Source organism: Aulostomus chinensis, chromosome 10 (genome assembly GCF_037954235.1).
Source record: "Aulostomus chinensis isolate RoL2024-O1b breed Wild chromosome 10, RoL_Achi_v1.0, whole genome shotgun sequence".
NCBI classification, from domain to species: domain Eukaryota; kingdom Metazoa; phylum Chordata; class Actinopteri; order Syngnathiformes; family Aulostomidae; genus Aulostomus; species Aulostomus chinensis.
In genome coordinates, this window is record NC_141329.1 from 14,526,247 (window position 1) to 14,546,943 (window position 20,697).

At 41.2% G+C, this 20,697-nt stretch overlaps 2 protein-coding genes across 3 annotated transcripts in view; both read left to right on the forward strand.

Moving 5' to 3' along the window:
• Positions 1-17,846, forward strand: part of cuedc1b (CUE domain containing 1b) — a 43,258-nt gene extending 25,412 nt beyond the window's left edge. The window contains exons 10-11 of one of the 2 annotated variants that reach the window (XM_086216132.1): positions 1,179-1,248; positions 12,024-17,846. In XM_086216132.1, coding sequence (XP_086072258.1) covers positions 1,179-1,248; position 12,024 — 71 coding nt within the window. In that variant the 3' untranslated portion in view covers positions 12,025-17,846. The remainder of the gene's footprint in view (positions 1-1,178; positions 1,249-12,023) is intronic. The other variant, XM_086216133.1, reaches the window with a different exon arrangement.
• Positions 17,847-18,743: 897 nt separating this feature from the next.
• Positions 18,744-20,697, forward strand: part of wsb1 (WD repeat and SOCS box containing 1) — a 27,998-nt gene continuing 26,044 nt past the window's right edge. The window contains exon 1 of the mRNA XM_086216134.1: positions 18,744-19,160. Coding sequence (XP_086072260.1) covers positions 19,121-19,160 — 40 coding nt within the window. The 5' untranslated portion in view covers positions 18,744-19,120. The remainder of the gene's footprint in view (positions 19,161-20,697) is intronic.

Here is a 20,697-nt window from a genome sequence, read left to right on the forward strand (position 1 = left end):
AGCGCAGATCTCAGATTAGAAATCAGGCGGTCATACTGATCAATGTACAAATGATCTGGTGTTGATGGTTGTGGTGATTGTAAACAGCCCATCAGTATCCCTCCACAATATGTTATCTGTTTTGTGGAAGCCCTTGGCCCTTGACCCTTGTGTTCACAACATGAGAAGCATAATTTGGCTTAGAAGAAGAACAGCTCTGTCATCACCAGGTCACCGAACAAACTGCTATGCCTGAAAAGTGAAATGAAAGGGAGTTTGAAAATGAAGTTTACAATGAAATCCCTGCTCTGTGGTTGACAAGGTTGCTCTTGTCTCTGAGGTTTCAGTATTTAATTGATTTACGATCATCATCAATAATTACTTGGGGCAGACAAATATGGTTGTCCATGGCTGTGGTTATGTGTAAGTAAGTGGCGGAGTAATAACAGAAACACTATTGCAGACACTGATGCATCAACTAATACCCTTCCCAGGGCTAAACTACTGCAAATTCCCACGTGTATCACAAACTCCCTAGTGTGTATAGTACTGTTCTTTCGCTGACCCTAAACAGCCATCTGGCCTTTAACAGTGCTTCACCATTACCCAGTGCATGTCAGTGCATTGTTGAACCTGTGCTCCCACTCTGTTGCACAGTTTATCATATATTCCTAGAAAGCAGCATTGTTTCTGAATGTAGATGAGTCCAGCTGTGCAGTTCACCCTCCTGTAACCATGTCTCTGTGATTGCCATAAGCTCTATATTTAAATTTAAATGTGGATTGAAATGCTTAGACACCAGTCCTAATCATTTCATTACAATCCTGACTCCCTCTACCTTTTTTTACTGCAATGTAATATGTTTTTTTTCCCTGTGGTACATGTTGCACATTTTAGTTGTCTTTATTTACTCTAGTCTATTGACATCAGGTGAGGGGACTATCAGTGAAAACTCACCTTTCAGCTAATTTGGATGCATTTAAATTTGATAAAATGTTGATTAATGTGTACACTGTCCCTTTTTAAAAAAACAAAAAAAAATTATTGGTGCCAATCATTTGTAGGTTTTTGGTCTAAATCTTGAAACTGATATTTCTTTTTATCTGAAGATGTTGTAAAAGAAATCCTAGATAAAGTAGATTGTAAATGTTAGAGATGCCAATGCAGTAGAACTATGTTGACACGTTATGTATATTCAGAGGATGATGGCCAGGCCAGAAGAGCAGTCACTCAGGAAGAGAATGAACAACACAATGATCCGGAATCATGGTAAGTTGTATGCTCGTTCCAACTGTGCTCTTAATGATATTCTTACTTTATAAAGATCGTTAGGACAAAATAGGCAGCCTGAGAACACCACTCTCGCCTCAGGTAAAATTATCACAGATTGTGTGTAGCTAATATGCCAGCATTTAAATTTTATCAGACCGCAGTCTCCGACTGGCTGAGTGAAACAGCAGGGAAATTTGCTGGGACGGTGATGTGATGCGTGGTGGCCGCCCCTCAGGGAGGGTGCCATGGGTGTAAAATTAGTACTGAAATAGAGCAGTAGGGTTTCAAGTTTCCATTAGTGATTCAAGGCTATTGCCTTTAACTTCACTTGCACTATGCTGATTCAGATTCAGGGAATTTAGTTATGTAACTAAAACGTGGCTGTACTACAATGTGCACACATTTGGATTTCCAGATTATACTTTCTGACTGAGTAGAGGATAATGCTTATGCCATTTGGACCTTTTCAGTGTTAAAGAAAAGGATTCAAACTTAAAGTATTAGATTTGGTCTTGTCTTTCAGAAAGGATTTGCTCAAGTGAGCCATTGTTGTGAGGGCATTTTCAATCCTAATTAATTTTTCGCTGCTGTAGATAAATTCTTGAGTTTTCCTCTCCGTTCCATTTCTTTTTACTCAGAGAGGTTCACGCAAACAAAATGCATCACTTCAAACCACCACAAAAACATTGATGAATTCTGCACAAGCACATTTTTTTCTTATAGTCTACTTTTTCTTCTTTTTGTCTTCTACGTGATATGTTACTGTTATGCGGCCACATCAAAAAATTGGAATCCCTGAATTCAGTCCACCTTGTTCTAAAGCTGTGAAGCTCAACAAGTTGCTTAGGATACTACAAAGTCCACAATGCCACATCTTATCAGTGTGTGTTCATCTCCTCCTGCCATCTGCTGACAACACTGCACCTATAACCCCAGAAACCTTACAGGCAGCTAAAGGCCTAGACATACATTTTGATAGTTTTACTCCCATAAGCCTTTAGAGCTTAGTACAATAATTTCCTCCTCGAAACCTGTCTTCTAGACTCCATCCCAACTAAGCTACTTAAAGACTCTCCCCCCCTTGTTAGCACCTCTCTTGGACACGATCAATGTGTCGCTGTTATCTGGTTACGTCCCACAGTCCTTTAAAGTGGCAGTAATTAGATCCCTTCTCAAAAAAGCAACCCTGGATCCAGAAGTTTTGGCCAACTACAGACCAATATCAAATCTTCCTTTTCGGTTACAGAAAGCAGTTGCTAAACAACTCTGTGACTTTCTCCATAGCAACAGCCTATTAGAGGATTTCCAGTCAGGTTACAGGGTTCATCAGAGCACAGAAACAGCACTAGTCAAAGTTACCAATGACCTCCTACTATCATCAGATGAGGGACTGGTCTCTGTGCTGGTCTTATTAGATCTTAGTGCAGCTTTTCATACCATTGACCACCATATCCTTCTACAGAGACTGGAACCGCACAAAATTGGTTTAGGTCATATTTACTAGGTCGTTCTCAGTTTGTACTCACTGATAACCCCTCTGAAACCACTACAGTCCGTTATGGTGTTCCACAAGGGTCTGTGCTTGGACCAGTCCTCTTCACACTATACCTGCTTCCTCTAGGTCACATTATTAGGAAACACTTGATTAATTTTCACTGCTATGCAGACAATACGCAGCTGTACTTATCAGTGCATCCACATGCAACAAATCAGCTGACTAAACTGGAGGCCTGTCTAAAGGAGATAAAAATATGGATGACCCATAATTTCCTTTTATTAAACACTGATAAAACTGTTGTTATTGTGCTGGGCCCAAAACACCCTAGAGACACCCTATCTAATGAGATAGGTACCCTGGATGGCATTACCTTGAACCCTCAGGCACCTTCATATTTGACAGGCTTTATAGTCCCTTATTACCCAGCTAGAACCCTTCAGTCCCAGGAAGAAGGGTTACTTGTGGTCCCTAGAGTTTCTAAAAGTAGAATGGGAGCCAGAGCCTTCAGCTATCAAGCTCCCCTCCTGTGGAACCGTCTCCCAATTTCGGTCCGGGATGCAGACACCCTCTCTACCTTTCAGAGCAGACTTAAGACCTTCCTTAAGCTTCAAGCTTAAGCTTTCCTCAAGCTTATAGTTGGGCTGCTTAGGCTGGCCCTTCGATATGCTGCTATAGGCTTAGACTGCCGGGGGATCTCCCATGGTGCCCTGGGCTTCTCTCTCCTCCTCTCTTTCCTCTATGTCCTCCTATATGTGTCATACATAAATCACACTCTTATGTGTTACTTACTCGTCTTCTTCTCTGGAGCCTTCGGGCTCCCTGCATCCCACATCCTGGGTGCTGCTGGAGGAGGCTACAGACCTGAGAGGCTCAAGCTGCCATCTGTAGCACCACCTGCTCACGTCCCCGTCTGTCCATCAGTCTCTTCCCTTTCTCTCTCTCTTTATCTCTGTCCCTCACTTTCCTTCTGTATATCTGTCTTCCTCCATTATCTGTCTTTGTCTCTGCCCCGCTCTCCTGCTCTCTCTCCCCCTAACCAGTCAAAACAGAAGGCCGTCCCCATTGAGCCTGGATCTCCTCGACGTTCCTGCCTGTTAAAAGGAAGGTTTTCGTCGCCGCTGTTGCAGGATGTGCTTGCTGATGGAGAATTGTTGGGTGTAAATTCATTGAAGGAGTGTGGTACTAGACATGCTCTACCTGTAAAGTGTCATGAGATAACTTTTGTTGTGATTTGGCTCTGTATGAATAAAATTGACTTGACTTGACTTGTGTTTGAAAATAAAGGCCATCCCCCATACTAGCAAATTGCAATGAGAATGTTTGTGACAGGGCTGAGATCTTGGTTCCATTTGTCTATATTAAGGAATGCCTCAGTATAATCAGAACCATTCAGTTCGCATGTCATGGTTCAGGGCAGGCGTGTATTGTTTGGTTCAGGGCAAATGTGTTGAAGAGCCTCACAGCTCATGCAAGTAACCCAAGTTTTTTTACTTAACTCTTTTCATTTGGCCTGGAGGCAAAAGGGTGCAATGGTGAGTGTAGCCGCCAGTCAGTTTTGGAAATGGCAATGGAAAAAACAAGTGGTCTTCATGCCAGAACAATAGGCTCATTAGGTGGAGATTTGAGTCGTTGGCCTCGGTTTCGGGTCGTTACCCCTCCCAGCCCTCTTTGGAGGGTCGTTCATGTCACCTGAATGAAGGCGTGAAAGCTGACTGCACCTCCTAGGGAGGGATCTAAGAACGGCATTGTAGGTGGGTGATAAGTGGTGTCTGAGGCCCCCTCCTCTGTTCAAAGATGGACGTTCTATTTTTGACATGAATGGCTTCTTTCACCCCACCTTCAAACCATCTGTCCTCCCTAGCTAGAACGTGTACCTTGTGGTCTTTAAAGGAGTGCCCCTTCTCCTTGAGATGGAGGTGGACTGCTGAGTCCTGGCCTGTGGTTGTGGCCCTCCTGTGTTGTGCCATGCGTTTGTGCAGTTGTTGTTTCGTCTCCCCTATGTACAGGTCCGAGCATTCCTCTTTATACTGGACTGCATTAACATTACTCTGTTTATACCTCGGAACCTTGTCTTTAGGATGGACATGTTTTTACCTCAGGGTGTTGTTGGGCTTAAAGTGCACGGGGATCTGATGCGTGTTAAAGATCCTTCTGAGTTTCTCTGAAACCCCTGCCACATATGGGATGACAATGTTCCATTTCTTTTTGGCTTCATCTTTCTGATCCTCCCTGGGCTTCTTGGCAGTTTTAATGAAAGCCCAGTTCAGATAACTGCAATTTTGGAGAGCTGAGTGGATGTGGTTGTGTTCCCTTCTTTTCCCATCTGTTTTAGAGGGGATATTTTGTGCTCTGTGTTTGAGAGTTCAGATCACCCCTAGTTTGTGCTCGAGTGGGTGGTGTGAGTCAAACAGGAGATACTGATCCGTGTGGGTGGGTTTCCTGTAGACCCCAATGTTAAGTTCCCCATTGTTTTCAACGTGTACTGCACAGTCTAGAAAAGCCAAACAGTTGTCTTTGACATCTTCCCTCGTGAATGCGGTGTTCTTGTCCACCGAGTTAAGGTGTTCAGTGAAAGGCTCAACTTCACTTTTCCTGATGGTGACCCAGGTGTCGTCTACGTATCTACACCAATGTCTCGGCGGGTGGCCTCTGAATGTTCCCAAGGCTAGACTCTCCATCTCTTCCATGTACTGGTTTGCTCTGTGTTGTGTTGCCTGTAGAAACCATTGTTGTATTGGAAGGAGGTTGTGTTGAGGCAAAGGTCAAGAAGGTCACATACCTGTTCAGGTGACAGGTTGGTCCTTTTCGCTAGAGTTTTGTCTCTCTGGAGTTTTCTCTTGACTGTCCATAAAGCATCTCCCGTGGGGATGCATGAGAACAGAGATGTCACATCGTATGAAACCATGGTTTCTTCAGGGTCTAGACTGATGTTATGCGCTGAAGAGCGAATTGGTCAAAAACAATGATAATAGATAATTATGAATATAATTATTGATTATTAAATAAGTTACTAATAGTATTAAATATTTATTCGGGGCACCACCCTGTTCAGGGAAACTAAAATACGACCAAACTTGTAAAAGTTATCAGTCTTGAACAGAGTTTATCTACTAAACAGTCAATATTCCGTAACATTAACTACCTAGGGACAGCCTTGATGTTTGAAGGATGAGATCCGAGCTCTGCTATTGCTTAGACACGTGACCACAAGTTCCTACACAAAAGACACTACGACTTCTCTCCTATAATAAAAATATATTTATTAACACAGTGTATCAATCAATCAGCAACATGTTGGTATAACGGTTTATCTAACCAAAAGATACAAAGTGGTAATATGTGTGTAGCGTGTGTGTGTGTGAGTGTATAGAAGAGAGAGTGAGGAGGGGAGAGGGAATCTGGTTGCCTAGCAACCAGTTAGCGTCGCAGCGGGGCTAGCAGCTAGGCTAGTTAGCTGAGGCTAGCTAGCCGCCAGTTAGCACCGTGGAGGTATAAGCGTGGAGTGTTAATTACTAAGCTGAGCGCTTAGCGGAAGAGAGAGAGATAGAGAGAGGCAAACACAACTAAGCTATTTCTCTGCCCAGAAAATGCCCAGTTAAAGGAATCCTTACATGACCCGGTGGAGCGGTAAGGGATTCGATCTCCGTTGATCCAGAGCGCGGTTCAGCTCAATTCGGAGGGCAGCAGAGCTGCGGCGGGGCAGCCTGCAGGATCTGCTGGCGTTACTGGTGGAAAGGGTGAAGAAGCTGGAATGAGCTCTCTTTTACCAGGGACCAGTTCACGCGGATTGTGTGGCTCGACGGTGGCTTCTCTGGACGAGTGGACAGGGTGAAGAGAGGTGTCCTTTGCGGAGTCTCTGTCGTCGCTGCACTGCCAGCTCGTGGTCCGAAGAGGAGAGCCGAAGCGTACCAAAGGGCTTGAAACCACCAAAGAGGTCGAAGACCACCGGAGACAGCGGGAAACCACCAAAGAGAAGAAAACCACCAAAGAGAGCGAACCTTCTTCGCGCTGAAGTTTATATTGACCGGCAAATGATGTCACTTCCCGGGGGATGGTACTGGCTCTCAGCCAATAGCAGTGCATCAGGCGAACTTCCGGTCAAGCAAGCACGAGTTCTTAAGGGGGGATCAATGGCCAGAGTGATCACCATTTTTTATCACCCTTTGTTCAAGGCTTTGAAAAGGGGTGTTAGGCCTCACAGACCAAAAGCCTTTCTTCAGCTGGATTAATTGTCACATCTCTGTATTAATCTCTTGATCTGGTTGAGTTGGCACATCACTGATTTGTCTGATTTTGTCTGCAAAATCCATGGAATTTGTTATGTGGTGGGGGGTGTTACCCACCAGGGGAGAAAGGATGGAGGCAAGAACTTTTGCAATATTGTAGGTTACAGAGTTAATGCTACTCACAATGGGTCTGAGTGGGGCGCCATCTTTATGGATTTTCGGCACCCCATAGATGCATAGAATAGCATCGCCAGGATAGAGTTTGTAGTACAGTGCTCGGTCAATAGCTTGTTCCTTCTCCAGCTTCTGTAAGCAGTTAACCACCTTGGTTTTGAAGGTGTTGGTGGGATCTCGTTTTAGAGTCTCATAGGTTGCTGTGTCAGAGAGGAGGCGGCTCACTCTGGAGTGGTAATCGGCTGTGTTAAGGACCACTGTGCATCTCCCTTTGTCTGCTGGTAAGATTGTGATGTTAGGATCTTTTTGCAGTTTGCTGAGTGCCTGCTTCTCCTGTCTGGAGAGGTTAGTTGGAGGAAGTTTGGCACTGGGAGAGTGCTGCCGATACCTTGAGCCTAAGCTAATCTGCCTCTGTTTCAGACAACTTGTTGTTCTTTATAGCTGACTCTGTGGCTGTAACAAAATCCACCACCGGTAGCTCATCCTGTGTCACCGCAAAGTTCAGTCCTTTGGCTAGGACTTGCAACTCGGCTGGAGCGAGTACTCTGTCTGACAAATTCTTAACCCATTTGTCCTGGGTGTCCTGTTCCGCAACCACGCTCTGTTGAGTGTCCTGTCATGCTGCTAAGCAGGAAGTTCAGTACAGTTTGCTCCTTATGAGTCTCAGCTGCGGTCAGATTCACTTTGTCATTGTCACTAGTACAATGAAAGGGTAAGGTGCAGGCTTTCCAGTGCAGAGAAGATATACAAATATAAAAACGATATAAGAGCAATATAAAAACGAAGTGATGAACAATGTGCAATATACAGACTTATGACATCTAGGGAAGGTATATACTACAGATGTGCATCTCCATTACTGTGGCGATTAGATACGCATCTCGATACACTGCCAACGATAATATAATTTGCGATACATTTAATCCCTGCCGACACGATAAGCTACGATCACTGTTCATCCACTGTTCTCGATACGATACGATATGATTCACTCTCCATCCCAATTCGATATGACATGATTCACCCCTCATCCCAATACGATGTATTATTCACCTTGTTCCCGATACGATGCGATACACCCCTGTTCGTGATGCGATTTAAAGATTTAGTTCTATCCAATGCGATTCAACTTGAAGCAAAAAAATGTGGGATGATTAAACGTTTATCTATCTCTCTTATCTTATCTTAATTCAGTATGTTACAATAGGCTTGGGTTTACATTATTCCTTATAAGTAGGAAATGGAACAAAAAAGTTGTGATCTCTCTACCAGGACTATGAATTACTTTTGATATTTTGTAATCACACTGTTGTAAGAGCTTATATGTTGTGTGGACTTCTCCTCTGGTATACAATTACAACACCAGTGTTTCTCTTGCTTTAACATTTCAAGGACCATCACAACTCTGGCAGAGTACAAATGGAAGCAAATGACCCTGCCCTGTAACAATAAAAAATATAAAGCAAAATGTAAACAATTACTGACAGTTACAGCTGCTGTAAACGGTACAGTAAACAAAATGTCATGCTGCCATTGTGAGGTTTAGAAGCACGTCATTCTTTACAAATAATGTGCGTCTTGTCAAGTTTACCATTTCTCTTGTAAAATCCAAAGTACTTTCAAATGTTGATTTGAACTTTTGCGGTGCGTTAAAAATCTCTTCCAACTCAGCGTTGCTGCTGTCCTCCGCCATGATTACTGATGTTGTAACTCATGCGCGCTCACGGCTTCCATATCGCGAAATGGTGATAGTGCATACAAGACGCCTCGGAAACAGGATAGAATGCAGTACAACATGGAAAAACTGATGCAACTGTGAAGATTACCGATACAGACACGCTTCGAACGAAGCATCACAAATATCAGCCGTCATTGTACCGATACACACTGAATGAATCGATGCACTCACATCGCGCACGTTTGTGTCGCAACCACGATCCATATCAATTAATCTCCACATCCCTATTATATACGTATACATGGTTTACATGGTAGAGAGGTGTGTTGCGAAGACTTGTGAAATTGCATTGGCATAGGATATTTTAAAAGAGGTCGTGACAGTTGCGTGACATAGATATATTGCACTTATTTCGTGGAGAAAGCATTTATGGCTCTGACAGCAGTTGGGAAGAAACTGTTTCTCAGTCTGTTTGCCCTGGTTTGAATGGCCCTGTACAGTCTGCCTGAAGGCAGTGGCTCAAACAATGAATGTCCTGGGTGGAAAGAGTCCTTCAGGATGGTGTTGGCTCTCCTGAAGCAGTAGGAGCTGTGAAGGTCCTCCAGTGTGGGTAGAGGGCATCCAATGACCTTCTCAGCCATTTTGGTGACCCACTGGAGATCTTTCCTGTTTACCCCTGTGCAACTGGCAAATCACGTTCAGAGGCAGTGGACAAGGATGCTCTCCATGGTGGATTGGTAAAAGGACACCAGCAGTCTCTGGCTGATGTTGTTCTTCCTGAGGGTTCTCAGGAAGTGGAGTCTTTGCTGTGCCTTTTTGACCAGCTGTGTGGTGTTCTTGTCCCAGGTCAGTTTCTCCTCTAGATGGACTTCGAGGAAGCAGGAGTCACTGACCCTTTCCACACAGGTCCCGCCAATGAGACTAGGCTTAAAGTCTGTTTTGTTTTTCCTGAAGTCAATGATTAGCTCCTTTGTCTTGGATGTGTTCAGGAGCAGGTTGTTGTCTCTACACCACACAATCAGCTGTTGCACCTCATCATGATGTCATGATGTTACTTCTGCTGCAGGTATTCACCTGTCCTTTACTTCCTGATTTGACGGACAGATTCTGCTGACCATGCCGATGTGAGAAAGGTTTTGCGTTAGGCAGACCACTGCTGATGTTGGACACAAGTCTATCTTCGGAGACGTTCAGGTGGTGGAGGAGATTTAGGGTGCGTTTCCACTGGCTCACTTTGGCCCGCGTCAAGTGGGGTTGGATCGGTATGGCGTTTCCACTAGCACTAGGTACCATGTCACCGTGGGTGGACTCACTGGCTGAAAGTTCCCGGCGTAATTTGTGTGTGACACAACAACAACAATGGACGACATGGAGGCAGTGTTATGCCTGTTGCTCGGCCAGTGGTTTTTGCTTAAACTAAAAGTAAGGGGCGACAGACAAGCAAGGCTTCAAGTAGCCAAACAGATCACCCAATAAAAGTATAAAAGACTTAACAAAGCGGTTGACCAGCATTCCGCCAAGGCCATGATGATACAAAGTACACAACCTAATCGGGTAAGTTACCCAATCAGCACCCTGCTATGTGTTTACGTCACATTTTAGTCCCTACTCAGCTCATTTGGAACCCCAATGGAGCATGGACCAAAATGGTAACAGTTAGTACGGTGTTGGGGCCAGTGGAAACGGGGCCAAACAAACCGGACCCGAGCTGAAGTGAGCCAGTGGAAACAAGCCCTAAGCAAGCGTCTATTCATGTCTATCCATCTACTTATTTTCCTCTGAACTTTCTTTTGTCCTCTCAGCGGTGATTGGCCCACCTTGGGATGTTGCTGAATTACTTCAATTAATCCTCTCAGATGTCCTGTTATGGTAGTTTCTTGGGTTAAGCAATATGTATTGAAAAGAGAATCTGATGGAAACAAGATGGAGAGAGAGAGAGAGAGAGATGCAAGGAGAGACATTAATCTTGTTTTCACGTCACTCATGTAGAAAACATCGTGGAGCAGCTCGTCTGTCCCTTGCTATGCCTAGCACCAGAATGCCTGTGCAACAACAAGTGTAGGCACATCAGCATATGAGGGTCCCAGCCTTGCCTTGGAATTTGAGATGGCTTGTGGTTTGAAGTCAAACTGAGCTGTCCACCAGATGAAAAAAACATTACCTTGACTTTACCACCATTGTACCTAAAAGTCTGTTTGGGAAGCATTTATTTATTTAGGCAAACACTAACATCTTTTTCTCAGTTCATATCAAGTTTATATCTTAAAACTTATCTGCCAATATTCATTTCTTATTTCTGTCTTATTGGTTGCCTTATGTGAAATTGCCTCATTCTTCCAGTTTACCCGTGATTGTCCCATGTCCTTGATGATAATTGATTGTCAAACCACTGTAAATATTAAGATATATATACATCATATGCTGATTTATGGCAAATTTTCAGTGTTAAAAAACATACCAAACTAACTAAAAACAGGACATGAATTGAACTGTGGATTTGTGAACCATTGCATCTCTTGTCCCTATGTTCTTGTTTGGCCAAAATTCTCTGCTGCCAGTGTGTTACTTTCATGAGAAAAGTGCTTCCTCTCAAAATCCTTCTTGGACTAACTGATTAATTTGCAGGCAGGAAGGACATACAGTCCTAACAGTAAAAACACTTTGCAGGCATTTGCCAGTTTACCTATTTTACACATTACTTAATTCCTCAAGGTGCATTTTATTTTGTTTTGAGCAGTGTTAATATTTAAAGAATAAACTGAAAAATATTCATCAACTGTGTTTTTTCATCATGACAATGAGACAATGACTAGGTATGAGCAGATCTTTGATAAAAACAATAACAAAATATATTTTAATATGCTGACAAGCAAAAGTTCTAAGAGATGATTTATCTGATATAAATTCGTCCCCCCATCTTGACAGTTAAAATGATGAAATTCCCCAAAAATTGCATGTTCCTTTAACATAGTTCAGTTAATATTCTTAAAGTTTCTCTCATCTACTGAAAAATGTCCTTTACTGACCTCCATCTCCTGTGCTGCCTTTTTACTCTAAACAAAGATGAAAATATATCCCTATCGCTCCACACATTTGTTAGCTAAGTCTTTTCAGGACTTTCTAAATAAAGCACATATTGTGTTATTTTCGGACTAGCCATCCTGTTAAAAATCCTCTCTTTCCTCTTGCACTTCAGATCCCCCCACGTGAGCCATATCAGGATTACCACAGGGATGGCGGCTTGAGCAATGGGTGGTGGCCTTGAAGCTCGTCCTGTCTTCACCCCAACCTCATACAAACCAGCTGCTGTCAAGCCCAGCACTGGGCTGAGATCCCCTCCTTCCCAGGGAGAGGAACTGGACTGTTCAGCTTCAGGCTAACTGTCAATAAACCCACGATCCTTGTATTATAAAAATTTGTTGATTTATATAATTTTAAATGTAAAGGAAACTCCATTAGTTCTTACCAGTATTCTTAATTGCTTCCTATAAACCTTTAGTGAGAGGGACACTAGCTCTAGTGACAATCTTGTCATATGAACCTTTGTTACTTTTCCTGTCCTGTACAGTAGTAGACTGTGTCTTGGATTAGGGTACCTCAGGCTGATGGATACACCCCTTTGTATACACTAAACCATGTAGAGATTTTTTTTTTTTTTTTTTTACCTTTTCTTAATCCAATTGTAATATTTTGCTGTTTGTTAATGTTGGATGAAATTCCAATTAAATTACTGGCCATTAAAGTTGTAGCTGCCATGGTAACCAGGTCATGCCAGTCTATGACCATGTTCGATAAGCATGTTTGGAACAGTTTCAATCTGGTGGAGTCTCTAAGCAGTTGCTGGTTCCTAATGAGGTGGCTTGTTTTTCTTATGCATGTGCACAAAGATATATATCAGGCAATACAATGTCACAACAACCATTTCACACTACCACTGATGTACAGATAATTTCTATAAGACCCCAACAATCCACCAACACAGGCTGGAAAGAAGTCTGCTAATAGTCAGGATTTAAAATACTTTCCAACATTTTATCCATTTTTTTTTTACAGTATGTGAACAACTTTTTTGTACTTGAAAACTCCACAGGACCCATTGGTGCTCATTTTGCTCTAAAGCACTTAACGTAGCATTTCTAACTTCCTGGTCACACAGGGACATACAGGAAATAAGTGTATCGTCAGGATGGCAGATGTCCAACTGTCAAAAGAATTAATGAAGCCTGGATAAATTGAGGGTAACTTGATCACACTTTCATTGCTGTTCTTACACAGTGTTCAAAAACATCTAATGGCAGAGGTGTGCCTAGCTGGTCTAATTGGGCAGAAAAATTGAGGAATGAAAAAATACCTTTAAAAAGAAGCTTCCGTCTGTTTAGAGTAAGATCAAAGCTCATGAATTATAGAAGTCAAACAAGCTCATCCCTCCAGGGTAATGGGTATTCCCTATTTTAGAAAAAAGTGTGTTGTGTGCAAAAGCAACACAACACATTTTTGGGGGGAAACAGTAGGAGAGATCTCCGCTTAGACCTGCATTTGGACATTTGTCTCGTATTTTGTTGGGTTTGTTCTTGCCTCACCCAATAAACCAAACCTGAGTGCAAATGCACCGTTCCATACATGCTTTTTATGAATGTGCCCATAATTCAGTTCTTGCTCTTCTCTAACCTTCAAGCAGGTTTCCAGTACTCCAGCAGCTTTAAAGATGTTCTGGAGACTAAAAATGAGCACACTTTTCTGCCATATCTCCAATTACCATGCCACTTGTCTTTCAACAAAACATGTCTTTGCTGAATACTTCTCCAGGACTATGAGCTTACTTATGAACAATGGCTGCATGTGTTGACATGATGAAACTTGTTTTGAGCAGCACGTGGGGAAAAGTGATTAGATGATGCTGATGAATCTGTGGACAGAGATATAAAACAACCTTTCACCCATAAGCACATTTAAATACACAACCTTTGTCCTCTTGGGTTTTTTTTGGTGTGTAAATGTGAACAGAGTATAGATTTAAGTAGTTAAGCTTTGATGTAGTTTGTGAAGGTGCTAAGAAAGGAACAAAAATCATGAAACTCCTTCAAGGTGCAATTTACCATTGTAATTTTAAGCATTGTTGGGATGTGACTGTTTTTGAATGTTGAAATAATTACCCCTCACTTAAAGCCATGCTTCATCCAAGTGGGGTATTTCGCCTAGTACAAACAAATGTGTATATTCGTCTCAGAACTATGTTTTTCCCTCCTGCATTACTTTGTGACTCCAGCATGCAGCCAAGTCAGCTTTTATTTGTAAAGTTTTCTCATGACAGTTTAGCAGGTTTAAAACAATAATCTTTCAAATAATTTATACCCAACAGTTACCCATGAGTAAGCACATCTTGTGAAAGTGGTTGAAAAAACCCTCCTTTTAATAGGCAGGGTTGTGGATCAGACCAAGGCTTTATAAGGACGACCATCTGTTTATGGAGAAGAGCAGGAAAATGGGGCAGAGGCAAAGACGGATAAGGGAATATGAGAGAGGAACAGGCAGAGAGGGGCAGGGGATTCCCAGATAGGCAGAAAGACACAACAAACTAGCAGCAAGAAGAATTGTAAAATAGCTAACAATAGCATCTACTTACTACTTAGGCAACAATCCTCAAATTATTACAAGCATCAAAGGGCTGCCACTGCTACAAATACAAACAAAATAATGATGCTGATGTTGGTGCATACTAAAAATACTGATATGAATGCTATTGATATGAAGGGTGAAGCCAGAGCCACCTCCATCACCAACATCAGTCAGGAATCTGCAAGGTGAGGAATCAAAAAGACTGTGAAAAAAGTCAAGTTAGTAACATGCATGTACGGTGTAGAGGATTTCTATGTAATGAAGGAATTTGTCATTCAATAAACAAGCTGGAGAATCAGAGATGGCCTACACTGGACATTTTAATTGACGTCCATAACAGATGTACAGTATTCACTGTGAGATGAGTTTGAATCAGCTTCCCCAGAACATCTGAGTTGCACTCCTCGTAAACATATTATCATACTAGTAATGTCAGACACTACCAGTAACACCTTATTGGAACATCCAGCACAATGTGACCTTCATGCAGTCTAAACACAGCTGTGCATCAGGATAACACTGGCGTCGTAAGGGTCAGCTTTACAATTAGTAAGTATTCTAACAACAAATTTACGATTATAAAAGAAGTTGTGGAAGATGAAACAGGTTCACTCCCAGCCCAAGGTCAAGGCCTGGGGTCAGGTCAGCTCTTATCCTTACAGATGAATTATGAGGATAAGACCAAGCAAGTTAAAACCAAGGACGCCAGATGAAATTCCTTGTCAGATGGGATATGAATGAATACATAAGTAGATAAATTTGGCACATCATGGGATATCCCCTCGCACTCTCGGTTTATGAGGGTGCAACTATGGGCTACCCTTGTTCAAAAATGACAGTGTTACTTGTATTCTTACACATAGAGAGGGTGTCTGCATCCTGGACCAAAATCTAGTGCTGGTACAGCAGTAGAGCAGTTCTTGTTTTCTGTTCTTGTCAGTATGTGGGCAGCAGCGTTTTTTTGGGGGGGGGGGGGGGATTACGACCTAGAGAATTTTTAAACATTTTTTTTGTTGAGGAACTACAATAATCCAGCTTGGAAGTAATGAATGCGTTGACTAATTTTTCTGAATCATTTTGAGACAGGATGTGTGTGATATTATTTTGTAACTCTTGTGTGCAGAAGGAGACAGTAACATATATTAAGCTTGAAGCTAATAGCTGCTAATGGCAAAAAACAGTTAAAAATCAAATCAAAATATTTAGTGAATTACTGAGTGTAAAACATGTTAAAGGAGTTGTGAATTATACAAGACGCGCTTGGAAAAAGGTATTTTTGGACAGTTATGCTGTTATGCTGAGCTGTCAAGCACCATCAACTCAAACTGGCTCGTTTATTCTATGTTACAAGATCACAAAGGAGTAAAGCAGGAGGGAGAAACTTATTTGAGAGCTAAAGACAACTATTCGTGCTCGAAAGGCAAAAAAAAACGAGTGTGACTTCGAAACATAATAGGGTCTTCGCCAGGGACTGGCTCAGGCCCTAATTATAAAGGAGAGCAAGACCCACATATTTGAATGTTAGTTTGTCAGATTTCAGATTTAGATATTCATTTTGTAAACTGTAAACAGCGTTCTAGAGTAAGACAACACAGAATAAAAGTATATCCACAGTGGCAGCTAATCAGTCTGTTATAAGCAGCATATGTTCACACCCAAACATCAGCCCGCACATTCCAGTGCATACAATATGTATTAGGATTATATTGTTTCTATTTTATATATAGTCTTGACTCAGTCTCAAAACTACTCAGATGTGATGTTTATATGATGTTCATTTACATTGAACAATGTCCTGTCATGTTTCATTACTATTGTGTGATACTGTAGCAGAGCGGGATAAAAGACTGCAAACTTCACACAATTGTAAAAGAACTGTGATACAAATGAAAATAATTTTCGATAATCAGCAAGTTGATTTCCAAAAACCAACAGAAAGAGTCATACAAAACAAGCTCTGAAGAATGGCCCATTTAGGTCTCGTTGTCATGAAGGTCAGCTGCAGGTCAACAATATTTTGTTTAAGTACAGATGTCTAAAAGGATCAGGATTTTGAAAACTCATGAACATTTTTCTCAACAATGCTTTACTTACCTCAAATCCAGTTTTGACTGAACCTTTACTTTTAAAGTAATATTCAGCCAGTCTTTCACATCACTGTGAAATTAATCAGTGAATGATAAACACATAATTTACACAGATTGAAAAAAAAAATCCTTTTTGGAAAAAACATTCCAATTAAGCCAGAAGCCACTCAACACAGGTTCAAGAAAGCCATTTCCTACCTGTTCTATTCTTTTTTTTCCGATTTCACTATGTCACTGTGTATTTACATGTCCTTAACATTTCAAAAAATAAGTATTAGACCCAGAAATCTTTGACATTCATGTAGTCAATTTGAAGCTAATGAACTGGCCTCTGATCTGTAAGCAGGTTGATCTCCGGAGTGTTCTTTAGGAAAGTGCTTGTATTCTCTCAGGAACACCCAATGAAATTATTCGCAGCAATTAAAAAAAACGTCTTAGTCTCTGTATTTAATTTATCTGATGATGCTTTCTTCTTCAAAGGGTTAGACTATGGTTCTTCAAAACACCATACTGCACCAAGATTCGCCCCCTCATTGACCTTTGCACTGCTGCAGTTATTGAACACAACAGAACACACTGTTTGAAATGTAAACAATAGTGTATCCAAAGGAACTTGGATCTGTTCATTTCATACATTTCAGGCATTTGATGTGCCGCTGAGGTGAAAATCTACCTGATAAAGAAACGGATAATGCTGATGTGCAGTATTTTACCTATTTTTTGTTTTGTTGAAAGACACTCTGGGAAATGTTTGAAATGACCTAAGTGGAAAGGTAGATTAAATCAATTGTAAATATGTTAATTACAATGAGTTAATAAATAATTAAAAGCAGTTTACATGAAGTGCAATTTAAGTTTAAATGGAAGATTAAAAAGGGGATTTTCTGCATTTGAATTTTACGTTAGATAGACGAAAATGTTTAAGAGTACCGCCTTTAAATTAATACCATTCCCAAACCAATTGTGAGATGAAGTAAAACAGACACAAAAATGCAACTACATGCTAGAACAAAAAGACCTTTCAAAATCTGTCTGGGAGTCTGGATGATGTATCTGATAAAATGCTAACAATTATGTTTTTGAGCCAGGAAAGGAGCACACGTAGGGTTTACTCATGAAATCCAACTTGAAATATATTATACATTTTCATGTCATTTTGCATTGGATTAATTTGTATCCTCATTGATAATTTTCTTATTGTTATTGAAGTGTCTGTTGCAGATATGTTTTTAGTCTTGCTATACACATAACTTGGATGTGAAACAATTCATTGTAAACTTTAAATTTATTTTTAAAAGTATTGTATTCATAATAAACACTATGCAACAATGCAAACTACACAATTTAAAATGCCTTTTTTGAAAACAAAATTTTATTTTTTGTTTGCACACTCCTGACTCCATACATTTGAGACTGCTTGATGACACGTGTATAAAAAAATGATGACAAACTAATACCTTATTGAAACGTAAGAGAATCCTACACTGTGAGATTGTTCATGTCACATGATGCTTCCTCATATTCTGATTGACTGAAAAGAATCCCTAAACTGACCTGCAGCTAGGATGGAATTGCTGCAGATGCTTCCCTGACGAAATGACAATCTAAACCGCTGCTGACAGAAACACTAAGATAGCAGTGCACACATTTCTAAATCATGAAGGTAGATGAACTGAGGTCAAGCTATTAAGCAATACTGAGTTGTTGACAGAACACATGAACATGAACATCTGGGAAGAATATATGTCATATCCACAGCAAAAAAAAACAAACACACTGACAGACTCCAGCCTTTTTGTACAGAGCAACATCCTTGTTGCCACTTACGTGACAGACAGGAGAAAGAATTTCAGTGACATTTGATTTTAAATCATTTTATGGGTAGTTGATGGTTACTGCTGAAACTAAACATTCATGTTAGAGAATAATTAATTGTGTCATATGAAAATCCAAAAGAATAGTGCTCATATTTTTGTAAAACATATATGGGGTTCTGAGTAATGCATTATCACAAAGCTGAAAGCTTAACTGATTCCTGGGCTCATGAAGAGTTGCCTTTTTTGGACAGTTGCACTGCATGCATATGTATATGATGTGTTGCTATCAAAAAACATATATAGTAAAGTGGGAAAGAAATGAGAAGTATAATGAAAAAACGTAGGGGGCGGTTCTAATAGCATTACCATGGAAACTGCTGACGTAAATGAGAGCCCTCCTCCAGTTGTGTCCAACCCTCCTTTCGATGAAAATAGTATGATGTCTTACAGCCCTTGTGTCACATAGTGGATTAGACGATAGAAATCTTTGTTGTAGAAACGCCTAAGTGACTGAGACTTACCTTCCGAGCGGCATAGAAGAGTAAAATACAGCCGACTGTCGAAGAGATCCACAGAAAGTCGACATCTTCAATCGAGGTTTAACAACTGCAATTTCCTCCCGGGACTTGGCTTGGCGGAGGGATTCAATCGTCTGCGCCAGACATCGGAGGAGAAAAAGGCGTCATCGACATCCGCAGTTGTGAATTTCCTCCATATATTTGCGATTCACTGTCCGTGCTTGGCTTTTCTCCCCGGCCTTTGTCCTTATTTAGATGGCAAGCTTCCCAGACTCTGTAAACGAAAATGAAATAGGTAAGTAGTTTCGCGATGTTTACGAATTTCTCTGTGGACAGGGTCTTCGATCAGCGTGGTATCAGCCCCGTTTCCTGCCTGTTTTAAGGTGGCCTCTGACATAAATACGACTAACGTTATACATGTTAATTATTTTATATTTTGGACTCTACTGAATTCCGCTACACAACCCTTGTGGGGAGGGAGACATTGTATTGAAATCGCTGACCGTTAAAATTTCACTTAAATTAACTCCCGTTGACTAACTGCCTTTTAAGTGTGCGTGTGCTCGAAGCTTGGTTGTGTGAACACTGTAAACGTACCATATGGGGAAGGGCTCAACCTCACTTAATATCAAGTTGTTCGGTGCCTCCGGCCTAGAGTCTAAACTGAGCCTGTTGCACTTCGGAATTCAACGGAATGTGTCTGAAATGGTATTTGACGTCTCGGGGTAATGCCCGGTGTAACGTTAACCCTAAGCAACACAGACGGTATATTATTGTTTTCACTTGGACTGTTAGACGTTGCGTCACTGTGTCCGTGTTGGAATCGCGCAGATATTATATAACGGTGCTATTCACGGTTGAAAATATCAGTGAGTTTCAGCAGCCTGGAATCATACGTGTCCCTCCCCCAGCAGTGATTCATAATCCCAGACGTACGTGCACGGCAACTCCCTGTAAGACATTATACAGTTAAATGGCGTGGCTGTCATTTTACTTGAGTATTTAAACTATCTTTTAAATAAATGTCACTTTTAAATGCAGAGCATTGGGGAAAAAGTGCTTTTCCCCTTTTTTGTCTAGAGATTAATAAGCCCAAATACTTTTGTGAAGTAGAGGTTTAGTGTTAATGTTGTCATGAGACACATGGAATTTGTAAGTAACCATTTCCAAGTCTGGAAAAGTTTTGGGAATGTCATGGAAATTTGCTTCACATTTTATAGAGTAACTGAGTATACGTGATTCAATAATACAATGTTTTCATGTTTGTTGCTCGTTATGTTTAATTTTGAAAAATTAGCCAGATTCATGAGGCAGTTGGTGTGGAGACTTCCTGTCTGCTCAGTACATTGACATGGTGTGTGTAAATACTGGACTCGCCATGTATTCCCAACAAACTGCCGTGCCATGCTAGGACTCACCACAAAGCTTCGGGTGGAAATATCAGCTTGGACTATAGTACCAGAGATCAGCTTGGCATGACATGGAGCAGGTGCATTTGGTGTGAAAAGCCTCTGCGTGTGGACATTTTCTGCAGTGCCACCCTACATCGCACGTATCATATACTGAGCAGGGCACACATGGTCATCAAGTACAATATTTTGCAAATGTCAAGTCTTTCAGCATTGTCAATGTTTCACTGAGGTATGAACATTAGGACAAGTATTAACATGCAAGGGTAACGATTAACCCTTTTTCGGGCACATTAAAATATTTGGAAATTAAGAATTTTAAACCTAGACATCACACGAGTTACATTCTAAAAATGAACTGCAATAGGCGAAATCCGCGAAGTAGTCAGCTTTATTATTTACAATTATTACAGCCGCATAACA